The sequence below is a fragment of the Tupaia chinensis genome, unplaced genomic scaffold, assembly GCF_000334495.1.
Source record: "Tupaia chinensis unplaced genomic scaffold, TupChi_1.0 Scaffold000226_1, whole genome shotgun sequence".
Lineage (NCBI taxonomy): Eukaryota > Metazoa > Chordata > Mammalia > Scandentia > Tupaiidae > Tupaia > Tupaia belangeri.
Window position 1 is genome coordinate 4386464 of NW_006159701.1, and position 15217 is coordinate 4401680.

A 15217-nucleotide genomic window follows, 5' to 3' on the forward strand; every position below is an offset into this window, starting at 1 on the left:
CGTGGGCGGGGCCTGCTGGCCTTCCCGACCCGGCGTGAATGGGGGAGGGGGGCCCGGCCGGGCCCGGAGCCGGTCACCCGGAGACCGCAGTGGGGGTCGGACAGCCGCCGGCTCATTTTCTCTGATTTCCGCCCTCTCCGCTTCCATGGAGGCGACCCTAGGCCGCGAGCGAGTCTGCCTCTTGGAGAAAGCGGGGTGTGTGTGGGGCGAGCGAATCAACAAAAAAGGCCTCGCGGGTTCGTGGACCTGGGGCGCTGCCTGTGAGCGGAAGCCCCGTCGTCCTTAAGGTCGAGCCGGCCGGGGTGTCCCGCGCTGCCGGGCTGCTTCCTCGGCGGCTTCCAGCCCGAAGCCGACCTTCTCCCGCCTCGGCGTTGAACGGAACGTGCTTCCCTTTTCACACGCCCAGCCCGGCTGCTCCCTCGGGCTCCCCCGTTTTTGTCGTTACATGTTAACCCCACCTTCTCTTTACCCAAAAAGCAATTAAGTGGCTTCCCAGGGCCCTTTCTTAGCAGACGCCGAGAGAGATCGGCCGTATTGTATTATAAGGCTAGCCTGTATCCAGAGGCCAGAAATCTTTCCAGAAAGAAATTTCTGGCTTCTCTGACCCAGAAGGCACCGTCGCTCCGAGCCGGCGTTTGAATTACGTCGAAGCAATCGTCTCGCGTGTTCATTTGCCTGCGTTAGCCCGACGGGCATGTTTTGTTTATTTGAAATTTCGTGGGCCGATAGAGGAGGGGGAGAGAAGGCGAGTAGTGGACTTTGGAAAACGCCCGGGGTGGGAGCTGTAGACCGTGTTGGAGGTGGGCTTGCGGCGGGCACCTGGAGTGGAGCCAGGCCTTCACCTGCAGTTGGCCTGTGGGCACACTAACCCGCGGTTAGCGGCGCGGCGGGGTGGGGCGTTTTTGCCTGGGGGTTGGCATTAGGCCGCCTGACTCCCTGGCGTTAGAGGCGGTGGGGAGCGAGAGAGGCGATAGGAGAAGCTCCGGGTCCCTCAGAATTATAATTGATTTTTAATCCCAAATCCAGTAGTTTAAGAATCCTCCCGGCTGTGTGGTCTGTAAACAGGTAAATGATGGCAGTTGGTGTCTGTAGCACTGAGAGAGGACCCTGAAATAGGCTGAGGGATCCTATCCTGGTGGGAAGTGGTTTCCTCGTGCTCTCTCCACTCTCCTCTTCCCTTCTCAAACCTGAGGAAAGCAAAGTGTGTACGTGCACATTGAAATTTTTGCGTGGCTGAACATGACTTTTTCCCCCCTTTTATTTTCCTCAAGCCCTAAATCACTGGTAACCACTATATTTGGTCTGAGAATTAAACTTGTGGTTTATGTCGATTGGGTGTCAGTGGGGAACAGGGAGATTCTCCATCACATAACTTGTAAGAACTTTTTCAGTCCTCTTAACAGTGAAGCAGTTGAGTCTCCACAGAGTTGCCCTGTGCTGCCATTAGGTTACCATGTAGTCTGAAACTCTAAATCTCTACAGTTTGGATGGTGATTGCTCTACCGTAACTAAGCCATAGCCTTGGGTAATATTAGTTTCTCCCCTTATATATCTCCCTTAGTACTTAAGCTCTATGTCGTGGTTAACAGTTGCAAACTGCCCAGTAGCCACCACCATTGGGGCCAAAATATAGAATATTGTCAGCACTCTAGAGGCCCCCTCTGATCACAGCCTGCTTTCTCCTTTATTTTTAGTGAAGTCTTCAGCTGCAGGCAGAATTGGTTGTTAAATAATCTGACAAGTATGTAATTATAGTATGTATAAGGCTATATAATGTTTGTGGTGTTGGTGGGTAGGCATAAGTTCTCAGGAAATAAATTTGCTACTGCCCTTAGCCAAGTTCTCAGGAAATAAATTTGCTACTGCCCTTAGCTTACTAGTGTGGGATCATATCCTCTGGTTTTACATAACTACTCTTGTGTTGTCTTAAAAACAGTGAACTTCCATGTCAGTAATTTAGAATCATTTCTCTAATTGGAGAAACTTAAGCAAAATGTAGGTTGAAATATTTGATTTTAGATGTCTTTCAGTATGTTCATTTTATGAATGCCATATGGAAAAAGCGATTTGCATTTAATTTTTTGTCCCACAGAGTATGGTATGTAGTGCCATTGGAAATGTTTTCAGATTGTGTTTAACAGATCATTTTGTTCATTAGTCTTTGGTAGCCTTGATTTGACAGTGTTCGTGTTTCTGACTTAAGGATGCACAGAGGAAGGAAAGTAATGGAGTGTAGATAGGTAGAAAGAGGCCACATTGCAGAGATGGCTTCAGCAGAATACTCTTGAGACCAGGCCAGGACATGGTGAGGCTGACTTTGGGTTCTGTGCAGTGGCATGGAACTCCTGGAAGAGCTGAGATGTCAGTTGTTGCTTTTGGTGGGTGAGGGACTGCTTTCTGATTGGAAAAGAAAGGACCCTTTTGTTCTGTCCTAATGGCAGTTGTCGTCAAACATACAAGATATATATTCTTGAGAGGAAAGAATTGGGCAGAATTTCTAAAAATTAACTGCTTTATTTTTAGAAACTTAAATTTTATGTAACCTTAGTTCTGTAATGCTGTTGAAGCTGCTTAACCATTTTACGTTTGTTTTCACTAATAGATTTGAGTGGACCAGAGGTTTTGTTTTGTTTTTTGTGTGTGTGTGTTTTGGTGCGTACTGTAAATTTCACATAAAAAGGAAAATAATAGGAAATTTGTCTTTCTTTTAAAATAATTATTTATTTAATTTTATTCATTCGTTTATTTTAATTTGGCCAGAAAGAGACACACGGAAGGGGGGAGAGGGGGAAGCAAGCAACCAGGTCTGGGACTCGAACCATGGTCGGCCATGTGGGAGTGTCCAGCGCCTTAACCACCATGCCACCTGCTGGCCCCCAGAAAGTTTTATTTATTTTTATTTTTTATTTTTTGGAGAGGTTTTCACTATAGGGCGTGTGCACTCGCCAGACAGACAGAGAGAGACATAGAGACAGAAAGCGAGAAATCACCGCCCGGAGGGATGATCACACCGCAATCCCTTCTCCATTCTCCTCTCGGTATCTTGGGCATGCACACACACGTGCCCGGCGTGAGTTTTAAGCCACCGGGCCCGGGAGGCGAACTGCGGTCGACTACATGGGAGTCCAGCAACATAGCCATTAAGCTAATTGCTGGTTCCCAACCCCCCCGAAAAGTTTTATGAGAAAAATTTGTCACATATCTTTAGAAGTTTAAATTGTTTTAAGAAATAGTGGTGTTAATAATGGTGTAAAACCAGATTATTCCCCCCAAATTTAAATGATTTCTCATTGACAACTTTTAGGATTGTTCCTGAGCTCAGCTTTTCTGGGATTTATAATATATCTAGCATTTGAGTAACTGTACATATATATCCCTGACACAATCAACAAGCCCTTTAAAACACTGAATTGTGATGACTATCTTATTTTCTTACATTCCATTTCATTGTCATTGTGCAAGGGAATTTTGGTTGTTCGAACTCCCTACAGTGAGGGATTGAAAGAAAAACTAGTTTTTGAGGAGGTATAGCTATGTAACCAGTCTAACGTGAAACATTAATATTGTCACATGCTGATCCTTTTAGCAGATCTTATTCTCTATTAGCATTAGGTTGGTCATCATATATTTAAAGTGACAGCCACTAGTTGGAGGGGTTGTGGTCATGGGAACATGCACAATATCTCTGCCAAATCAGTTGATCATTAGCAAGTGCCATATCCAAACTTTCTGAGTTTAACTGTCTTGGGCTTATTTTTTAGTTTGGTGTTGAGAGGTAGTCATTTGACCTGTGCTTACCTATAGGTCCTCTCTTACCAGGTTAAGGAATTCTGCCACTGAATTCTCTACTCTTTTTTCCTTGTTTCTGCTGACTTTTCACTATTTTCTCTCCTTGTTTCCTCTAGATTACAGTACCTACAGCCAAGCTGCAGCCCAGCAGGGGTAAGTCAATCTTTTACAACAGTATTTTGTCTGTGATTCATGTTTTTAAGAGTATGGAGCTTCCGATAGCTGAAGAGCATGAATTAATGGAATCTGAATGTTCTATATTCAGTTCTTGTATTTTTTTGCAGCTACAGTGCTTACACCGCCCAACCCACTCAAGGATATGCACAGTCCACCCAGGTAATTTTTATGCGTGTAGTTGCATTTCCAAGTAGAATGTTTCTAGCAACCATTAAAACAATAGCTAGCTCTGATCTTTTTCCAAAATTAGGCTTCAGAAAAGTGAAATAATGTGCTTATAATAGTGAAATACCCAAGCATTTTAAATTTTCAATAGTAGTACAAAGGACTCCATTCTGTCATCATAAATGAAACTATCCTAAAGCTGGGAATTGATTTTCTGGAACTCTCTAGTATCTATAATTTCTCAAGTTGAGTGCCCTGCTCCATGCTTGCTTTTTCTATACTTTTTTTTTTTTTTTTAAGAGGTTTTTTTTGTCATAGGGCAGGTGTGCTTGCTGGAGAGAGAGAGAGACAGGAAGTGAGAAGAAGGGATTTCCACGCCACAGTTCCTTCTCCATACTCCTCTTGGGATTGTGTGCGTACATGTACCCAGCATGAGTTTTAAGTTGCCAGGTCTGGGACTGGAACTATGGTGGACTATGTGAGAGTCCAGTGATGTAACCATTAAGCCCTCTGCTGGTCCCCATCCTTCTACACTTTTTCTGTTTAAGTGTATTGACTTAAGTCATCACAGTATTTCTTCTGTTGAAGATATAACCATTTTGCAGATGAGGAAATTACAACACATAGATGTTATTTGACTTACCAGTGATTATACAGTAAATGATGGGGTCAGCTCTAAAAACTGACTTCCTAGTTGGGCTTTTAAGCACTTTCTAGTATGTGAATCTGTTCGAAAGCCTAGGTTGGGGCAACTGTTGGTTTGATGATAAAGGTGGCTGGATTCTACAGGGCCTACTGCATGGTTTGAGGCTTAGACCTGGAGGCTTGGAAAATGCACCAGGCATGTGTGTGCATGTGTGTATACCTAGAATCCCAGAGAACGAAATAGAGGAGAAGGGATTGCTGTGTAGCCATACCCCCCACATAGTCCTCCTCTCCTGAGTGCACGCTCCCTATAGCAAATAAGTAAGTAAATAAATAAATAAATAGAATAGAATGTCCAGGCAAACAGTCTAGAAATTAGCCACCTACTGTCCTCAAGATCATTTTGAATTCAGAAAAGATCTGTGCCATAAAGTGGATACTAATAATTGCAATAGAAACATATTCTAGGACAAGCAGAATGTGATGTCTCTGCAGATGTTACATAACTGGTCATTCAGAAACACCTAGAATATGATCATGCTAATGTCTAAAAGAACATTCATTCCTTACCCGATTTATTAATGTCCAAGTTCAAATGATAGTACTCTTGATGTGCCCACAGTAAAAGGACATGCAGTGTCTCTGGTACATTTTCTTTGAAGTCATGCTGAAAATCTGGCTTTTAAAATCATCTGGCAGATTTTTGTCCCATCTTCATTTTTCTTTTTGTTCATTTTTTAGCATTTGTGTGCATTTACTAAAACTGCTATATTAAGTACTAGCAGTTAGACACCTGTGTCCTTATTGCACTTCCCTTGAGGGTATCTTGTTAATCTCCTGTTTCTTTAACTGGGATTTTCCCCTAATTATCTCAGGAACCTTTTCATAGTTAACATGATCAAAGTTAGAGTGAACTATGAATAAGGGATAACAAGTCTTCATAATACTGTGATTGTTTGTCCTTCAACTTCAGTTCTCTAATTTAGGAATTTAGAAGTACATCAGTCCCTGGGAACCAGCAGTTAGCGTAATGGCTATGTCGCTGGACTCCCACGTAGTCGACCGCGGTTCGTGTCCTGGACCCGGTGGCTTAAAACTCACGCCGGGTGCGTGTGCGTGCGTGCCCAAGATCCCGAGAGGAGAATGGAGGAGAAGGGATTGCGGCGTGACCATCCCCCCTGGGGGGTGATTTCTCGCTTTCTGTCTCTATGTCTCTCTCTGTCTGTCTGGCGAGCGCACGCGCCCTACAGTGAAAATCTCTCTCAAAAAAAAAGAAGAAGTACATCAGTCCCTGAGCCAGCTGATGGTGTAGTGGTTAAGGCAGCTGGATCTCATGTTCAAGTCTCGGATGCAGAGATTTGGCAAACACTGGGCACATGTATGCATGTGCCCAAAATCCTGAGAGGAGAATGTGGAGGAGGAATTGCAACATGGCCCTCTCCTCTGGAGGCTGCTTTCTGATTTTCTTGCACACACACTGTATCTATCCCTATCCCTATTCTTCCAGCAAGTACACACAACCTATAGCAAATTTTCTTAAAGTCCATTTTCTTGCTAAAATACAGAGTTCCTGTATGAGGTTTTTATTTTGGTTTTCTTTGGAGCAGGCTTATGGGCAACAAAGCTATGGAACCTATGGACAGCCCACTGATGTCAGCTATACCCAGGCACAGACCACTGCAACTTATGGGCAGACCGCCTATGCAACTTCTTATGGACAGCCTCCTACTGGTAAGGCCTGCCTTAGATTTTGGGTCACAATGGCTAGGGCATTTGCTCATTCTTTGTTACTCGTGTTCTTGGATGTATATTCTGGTCCATATATTGGGATCTGGGAAATAACCTTACTCTTAGAAAGTATTTTCTTTTTTTCTTTTCCTTGTATTCTTCTTGAGAGATCTTTAATAGAATGTGGGTGGGATAAATTCCAAGGGAGAAAAGAACTTTTCATTTTAACTGCTTCATGTAGTGTATTGAGTAATCTCAAAATAAAACAGGCTATATAAGATTGTGCTAATGCTGATAAGTAAGAATGAGCCTTCTTAAACTGAGCTGCTTAAAAATCAAACTGGTTTTCACATCTGTTTGCTTCATCTGATAGTGTACCCTCTACTTTTTGTTTTGTGCTTTCCACAGTAGAAGGGACCAATACAGGTTTGACTATCCTGCTCATTCTTGCATGGGAAATGCTTTCCATCTTGTCTAACCCTGTAATGTTAACCCTATAGGTGTTTTCATTTGTTTAACCCCTAAAACTTTCTAACATCACAAGGTGCTAATGAAAAGCTGCTTCAGGTGCCATTCGCAGATTCATTATCTTTTCTTTATATTGATTTTGGGAAAGGTTTTATTACTTAATGTTATTTTGTGCCAGGCCTTAATATAACAGTTATTCACCTTCCCAAAGGTATTCCAGATGATAATTTCCCAACTGATTTCTCCGTATTCCCTGAAGGATAGCTTGCATGATTAGATTTATTTAGGGAAGGAAACTCCCCCTGCATGTGTCATGTTTGTCTGTTGGTTGATTTCTAGTCCAGACACATTTTATTTGTTTTGTTAATGAATTATTTTAATCCATAGTGTGTCTTAAAAATATATAGTGGTATTATAGGAAGCTAAAAAAAAACTATTCTAAGAATTAGAATACTGATTCTGAGGTTGAGTGGAGTGTGTGAAAAATCTATTGACAATTTTTTTGCATTCTGTACTGTATAATGTTTCAAACTCCCTATCCCCATCTTCGTTTTTTTATTCTAAAACTATTATAATACAAGGAAGTTTTAGAGATGTAAAAACTCCATTTTCAAACTATCTTCAATTCTCCAAATTATATACAGTCTGGTTGAGGGGGATACTCATCTGTAATTTATCTAGATCATTGAGTACCAATATCCTAAATTTCATAGGAAGTGCTTGCTAACTTAATCTAAGTGTGTTTTGAATATTATAAGGTGTCTATCCAAACTTTGTAGTGTTGTAACTGTGGAAAAAGCTGGAACAAAAATTACACTGTTTGGATTTTTAGCATAGAGATTTATAATTATGAGATGAACTTTTTAAAAGCTTTACCTTTTAAGCAAGTATAATTTGAAAATAAGTAATATGGATTAGGTTTTTGGAATTCCTAGATTGTTTTACAGGCATGAGATAGTCATTTGCAAGTGAAGTGGGGCTCTAGAAAAGTTTACTAGAGCCTTGTGCTTTTGTGTATTTGTTGATTGAGAAAGTCCAGTCATCACTGTGGGCTGTAACAGGGGAGAACGTTACAGAAACCAGTTGCTTTGATGAACCAGAGGTTGCAGTGACTACTTATAAAGAATGTTTGTGGGGACCAGCGGTTGGCGTAGTGGCCGTGTCGCTGGACTCCTGTATAGTTGACCTCGGTTCAAGTCCCAGACCCAGTGGCTTAAATTTATGCCGGGCGCATGTATGTGTGTGCCCAAGATCCCAAGAGGAGAATGGAGGAGAAGGGATTGCGATGTGGCCATCCCCCTTGGGGTGTGATCTCTCGCTTTTTGTCTCTATCTTTCTGGCAAGTGCGTGCACCCTATAGCAGAAACCTCTCCCCAAAAAAAAACGTTGTGTAGATTTCATAGTTGAAGGTACAGGAACTGGAATTAAAACTAAAATGAAATTAAAACGTAGGAGCCTGATTGATGATAGATGGGTTCAGCCATCCTAAACTGCTTTTTTCCTTACCCCAGGCTGCTTTGTACTTAAAGTCACTGAATGATGATTGAAGAGAATGTATAAGAATATGCTATTCTCAGGACCAGCAGTTGGCATAATGGCTATGTCGCTGGACTCCCATATAGCTAACCACGGTTCAAGTCCTGGACCCAGGGGCTTAAACTCAAGCCAGGCGCATGAGCGCACGTGTCCAAAATCCCGAGAGGAGAATGGAGGAGAAGGGATTTTCTTGCTTTTTGTCTCCCTGTCTCTGTGGTACGCACACACAGCCTATAGCAAAAAAAAAAAACCTCTCCTCCCCCCCCAAAAAAAATATGCTATTCTCCTCTAAGTTTTTTTAGTTACCTTTTAGAATAAAGGGTCTATATAAATCTCAATTAATTTGGATAGAATTTTGAAATTTTAATTTTCACCGTTCATGATAAACAAAAAATTTGATTAATCTGTGTGATGTTTCTTATCACTCTTTTTCTTTAAGCCATCAATGTGTAGTAAATGTGTTGTCTTTTTCTGGTGTTAGTCCTTTTTGTTGTCGTTAAATCATTTTGCTCTGTTGATTTTTGCTCACTTTGCTTGGCTGCTTATGTGGGTACTACAGAATAATTTTTTAAGCTATTTATTAACTTAGTGTCTATTACTATACTCTTTAGCACTACAGGCTCTTAATTATTATGCAATTTTAATTACATGAGTTACTGCCCTGAACGGTTTTAGTTTTTGTTTTTTTAAATTGCTCTTGTAAATCTGCTAGATGGCCTGTTATATGGTTGAAAAGGCTACATAAAAGTGGTAGGGTAGTTGGGATTTGATTGTAGCTAAATGGATGATCCCTTCATATGGTTGACCTTAAGACTCAGTAAAGAACTTCAAGTAAGTAGTTGAGATAAACATGCCAACTCAAAAACATTCCGTTGCTTGGAGTTCCATTTCAGCCCAACAGTTTTGACAAGGGAATTACTGTCTCTTCTTAATTAATTTCAGGATTTCCTGTCAAGATTTATTCTAAATACTTAAGCTTTTTCACATTAGGAGGTTTGGATTTTTCTTTGATGAGATAAATCCTGACACCTAGACCGACCTTTTTAAATTGGATGACTTAGTTCTGCTCATTGACCATGAGGAAGGAAGAGCCCAGCGCCAGGAAAGTTATACTTCTTTAATAGGAAAAGGACTAGGGGCCAGCAGGTGGTATAATGGTTATGTTGCTGGACTCCCATATGCTGACTGCAGTTTGAGTCCTGGATCCAGCAGCTTCAAACTCTCAGACCTGGTACGTGCGGCTGTGTGCCCAGAATACCAAAAGGGATTGTGGCGTGGCCATCCCTCCAGGTGGTGATTTCTCACTTTTTTTTGTCTCTCTAAGAGTCTATAGCAAAAATCTCTCTCTAAAAAAATACAGGAAAAGGAGTCAAAAGTTAAGAGTTATAGGCTTTTTTGAGTTTTTTGCCACAGGTCGTGCACACTTATCAGAAAGACAAAGAGACAGAAAGCAAGAAATCACCCCCCCCCCCCAGGGGGAATGGCCACACCACAATCCCTTCTTCTCTTATCTTCTCTTGGGATCTTTGGCATGAGTTTAAGTCACTGGGTCTGGGACTTGAGCTGTGGTCGACTACATGGGAGTCCAGCAACATAGCCATTCTGCTAACTGCTGGTCCCAGGAGCTGTGGGCTTTTGAGGTTTGGGTCATGCTTCAAGCCCAAGTCCCAAAGGAAGAAGCACAGATGGCTGCTTACCTGGGCTGTCAGAGGCAAGGGCTAGGGAGGGAATTTACCTTGTCAGAAGTACACCTGTGAGAATAGTTCTTTTGTGACCCCTGTTTAGGGGGAAACTTTGATCAGTCACCCATGTGGGATCCAACTGCCTTAACCTCCATGCCACTTGCTGGTGTGATAACAAGCATTTTTTTAAGTTGGTGTCTGAAGCAAATTTATTAGTTCTTTAGTGGTCAACCAGATGATAACGTCTTCCGAAAGTTAAACACATGTGCTCTAAAATTTCTGGTTTCCATAAACATGAACTGCCCATATTGCAAGTACTTGCAATTGAAAGGAAATACTGATATTAATTACTACCCAAACTACAGATTTTAGTGCTAAATATAGTACCTGGATTATTATTTTGTAACTGTTCTTAAAAACTGTTACTTGCTTTTTACTTTTCTTTCTGGGGTACTTTATTCCTGCTTGAAGGTTTGGGGGATACTTAAGCTTAGTAATTGTGAAACTTTTTAAGAAGGCCCACTTAGCAAAATCAATTAGAAGTAGGCTTTTGCTCTTATTGAATGTGTTGAAGGGTGGGGCAGAAGGAACCCTGTTTTCTATAGCATATCTTTCCTCCTCCTTTAGATGTGGTTTTAGAGCAAATGAGAGTACTGCATTACCGAAAACAAGGTACTTTCAGGGAATACAGGCTTCAAATACTGGTTTGTTGCTATTCTATTGAAGTCACAATAATTAATGGGGTTAAATATTGTGAAGGTTTAACAGTAAGTAACTAACAAATTGTTCTGTTAATGAGTAATGCTCAGATCTATCTAGGCTGATGTCTGAGGGGCTCAGAAATGTTACTCAACTCTGTTTTGTTCTAGGTTATACTACTCCAACTGCCCCCCAGGCATACAGCCAGCCTGTCCAGGGGTACGGCACTGGTGCTTATGATACCACCACTGCTACAGTCACCACCACCCAGGCCTCCTATGCGGCTCAGTCTGCGTATGGCACCCAGCCTGCTTACCCAGCCTATGGGCAGCAGCCTGCAGCCACCGCACCTGCAAGGTAAGGCCACACATACCTGTTTCTAATTCTGCAGTGTATGAGTCTTGGGTTTGAGGAAAAGAGCACACTTAGAGAATCTGTAGCTTAGTTCCTTTTTAGTAGTTAACGCTCAGGTACTCTTAGATGGTAATGGTATTGTTAACAGTCATTATGGTCATTAACAGGCTGGAATTCATCGCAGAGGTATTTTCCCTTTAGCAGTGAATTGGTGCTATCCAAGGGCTAAAATGAGGAATGTCACTGAGTAGCTCAGCTGATTTCAGAATGATCTATGGTAGATAGGTGCAGACTGTTTTTACTTTTTTAAATCCAGAAGAAAATTACATAGGTGTTAAACTCTTACGACTGAACAACTGAGGTAGAATTTTGCACCAATGCATTTATCCTTTATTGACTCTCTAAATGGATAACACTTTCCTTGGCAAAAGCATATTAATTCATAGCACAGGGGGAGGAAGGGTAGCATCATGTGAGTCAAGAAATAGTTGTTTGGGACCAGCAGTTGGCGTTGTGACTATGTCGCTGAACTCCCATTTAGCCGACCGTGGTTCAAGTCCCGGACCCAGTGGCTTAAACTCAACGCTGGCGTGTGTGTGTCCAAGATCCCGAGAGGAGAATGGAGAAGAAGGGATTGTGGCGTGGCCATCCCCCGGGGGGGGGGTCGCTTTCCGTGTCTCTCTCTCTCTCTCTGTCTTTCTGGCGAGCGCACGTGCCCTATAGCAAAAAAAAAAAAAAAAGATTAAAGAAAAAAGAAAAAAAATCTCTCCAAAAAAGCAAACAGCTGTCTCTTGTGATCAGTACTGGCTACTCCCTGGAAAGAGGGGGGACTTGTGACCCATTTCAGCTCAGTTGGAGAAACCAGTACTTCCATATTATCTCTCTGGTCTGCTTGCTAATTCCTTGGACTTTATTTGAAAATAGCTCCAGCTCCGTCTTCTATAACCTTGATGTAAGTTTAGGGCTAAAGAATAATAGAAACTCTTTGAGTTGTATCCTAGCATTAATTCTCATCATTAAACAGGGGTGCTTGCTAGTTTACGTGAGAAAGGAGGCAGGGGTGTGCACATGCATCCCTGCCTTACACTGATATTTCCATTGTGGAGGCCTTGTAACAAGATTAGAATAATTTTTGGCACCCCAAGTTAGAAAATGGGAAATGGCTTTTTGTTGGTGGTGGTGGTGGAACTGCTATGATTGTGGGGTATGTGTGCTCACCAAAGAGAGAAAGTGAGAAATCACCCTCCAGAGGGCATGCACGTGCCATGATTCTTTCTTCATTCTCCTCTTGGAATTTTGGGCACATGGGCTTAAATAAATGATGCCCTAATATAAAACTTGCATTATTGTGTAAGTTTCTTGTTTGTCTTCCACAATCCTCTGAGAAAAACTACTCTCTTCCTTAATAAACCGCATTTCCTCCTAGGTCACTTAAATTGGCAACGTACATTATAATTGCCTCTTTTTTTTGTTTTGTTTTGTGTTTTGTTTTGTGTTTTTGTGGAATTTTTGGGCATGTGCATGAGACAGAAGAAAAGTGAGAAATCCCACTACAGGAGGTGGCCGTGCTGTAGTCCCATCTCTGTTTTCCTTTGGAATTTTTGGCATGTACATACATGCACCCAGTCTTTTCTAAGCCTCTGAGTCTGGGACTCAAACTATACTGTTGGCTGTGTGGAATCCAGTTGCCATAACCACCACACGACTGGCCGGCCCTGTGGCCTTTTACAACTGTAGATGTGGAATGGGGCATATAGATGTCTTTTCTGTAGATATGATTGATTCTTTCCCCTTTTGTAGTGTTCTCTTATACCAAATACAGTTGGGTTTGATGTAGTGTACTTTATGGTTGAATTTTTGTCCAAGCTAAGTCTGGAAACATTGCATATTGATCATAGGTATATAGACTTTTATCCAAGAGTTTCATAGTTGGGAAACAGAATTTCACTTTTTTCTTTCTCTTTTCAGACCACAGGATGGTAACAAGCCCGCGGAGACTAGTCAGCCTCAATCTAGCACAGGGGGTTACAACCAGCCCAGCCTAGGATATGGACAGAGTAACTACAGTTATCCCCAGGTACCTGGGAGCTACCCCATGCAGCCAGTCACCGCACCTCCATCCTATCCTCCTACCAGGTCAGTGTCTTCTTTCTTATCAGCCAGTGATCTAGTAGTAGTGTAACAAAACAGCTTTTCTTGGGTGTTGACCAGCCTGATTGGATTCTGAGTAAGGTTTGTTACCTGACTCGCCAGTGGTAATGCTGACCATGTATAGTGGCATGAAATCCTCAGTCCTAGGTTCATGGTAATGTCTGATGGCTAATGACTATTCTCTAAATAAAAACAAAACACTTTTTTCTTTTTCTCTTTTTTAAATGTTTTATTTATTTTAATTTGACAAGAGAGGAAAGAACGTGGGCGTGAGAGAGATCAAGTTGGTAGGTCAGGTCCGGGGTTCAAACCGCAGTCACCTTCAACTACCATACTACCTGCTGGACCTGACAAAAACATTTTTATCACTCTAGGTTCTTTCTTTTAATTTGCCTCTTTTGATTTTAACTCAGAAGGATGAGAAATAAAACTAGAGAATCTCCTATTCTAGTGCAGTTAGAATGGGTAAAGTGCAGGGTATTATTTAGAATAAAAAAATCTTCAGGGCCATCAGGTGGCATAGTGGTTAAGATGCTGGAATTCCCACGTGGCCGACCACTGTTCGAGTCCCAAACCTAGCATCTTGCTCACGTGAGCACTTTCACTCTCTGTCTTTCTCTGGCAAAATTCATGTGGAAAAAAAGTGAATAAAATGATTTTTTAAAAATCCAGTCTGTCTTTAAAAAATAAGTAAAAATGAATAAAATAAGAAAACCTTTGCCCTTAGTCATTTTGTTAACACAGGAAGGTCCATCCATGCACTGGTCTTTCTCTTTTTTTTTTTTAATTGAAGGATTTTTAATTTATTTTATATTCAAATAGCATGGTTTCTTTCACTGGGTGGATATTTTAGACAGTTCATTCAAGGAAAATCACTTAATCCAACTTGATGAAGTCTCTGTCCTTTGCATACTGATGGAAACACTGATGGCATATATGTTGATGTTGATGGCCCTGTTTCCAGATCAGACTGTGCCTGTTTGAGCACATGCAGCAAGAACAAGAACCCTGACTGAATTTTCATGGGTGGCTCCAGTAGAGCTGCTGACCCATTCTGCTTTCATTGGTACAACAAAGCAAAAAGGGCCTGTACCAGACTTTTAATGTTTAGGCCACACCTTTGGACTACAGGTTCATTTCTTTCCATTCTGTTTCTTTTTTTTGAGAGAGAGAGAGAGAAAGATTTTTGCTCTAGGTACTGGAAACAGCAAGAAATCACCCCCCAAGGGGATGGCCACTGAGCAGTCCTTTCTTCATCCTCTTTGGGCACACACACACACACACACACACACACACACGTTGGGAGTCCAGCAATAAAGCCACTAGGTCCGGGATGCAAACTGCAGTCAGCCATGTGGGAGTCCAGCAATAAAACCATTATGCCATCTGCTGGTCCTATTTTTTATTTTATATATATGTATTTTTTTAAAATAAGGAAACTTTTTTAAAGGAATTACTTAATTCACCAGAGAGAGAAAGTGAGAGAATAAGGGAATGAGAGAGTAAGCCGCCAGGTCTGGGACTTGAATTGTGGCTGGTCACATGGGAATCCAGCACCTTAACGACCATGCCCCGTTGGCCCCTTTGCATTATATTAACCACATTAGCCACTACACTACGTGGTTTTTTGTTGTTTTTGTTTGTTTGTTTGTTTTTTTAGAGATTTTTTTTCACTATAGGGCGCGTGCGCTCGCCAGACAGAGAGAGAGAGAGACATAGAGACAGAAAGCAAGAAATCACCCCCCCAGGGGGGATGGGGGCTGGTCACGCCGCAATCCCTTCTCCTCCATTCTCCTCTGGGGATCTTGGGCGCCCACGCCCCC

The 15217-nt window shown here is 41.9% G+C and overlaps 1 protein-coding gene across 6 annotated transcripts in view; it reads left to right on the forward strand.

The window, feature by feature from the left end:
• Positions 1 to 15217, forward strand: part of EWSR1 (EWS RNA binding protein 1) — a 38046-nt gene that overhangs the window by 5837 nt on the left and 16992 nt on the right. For 3 of the 6 annotated variants that reach the window (XM_006147892.3, XM_014587618.2, XM_027771597.1), the window contains exons 2-7: positions 3906 to 3942; positions 4074 to 4125; positions 6384 to 6507; positions 6913 to 6930; positions 11060 to 11246; positions 13212 to 13379. In XM_006147892.3, coding sequence (XP_006147954.1) covers positions 3906 to 3942; positions 4074 to 4125; positions 6384 to 6507; positions 6913 to 6930; positions 11060 to 11246; positions 13212 to 13379 — 586 coding nt within the window. The remainder of the gene's footprint in view (positions 1 to 3905; positions 3943 to 4073; positions 4126 to 6383; positions 6508 to 6912; positions 6931 to 11059; positions 11247 to 13211; positions 13380 to 15217) is intronic. The other 3 variants (XM_006147893.3, XM_027771596.1, XM_027771598.1) reach the window with 1 other exon arrangement.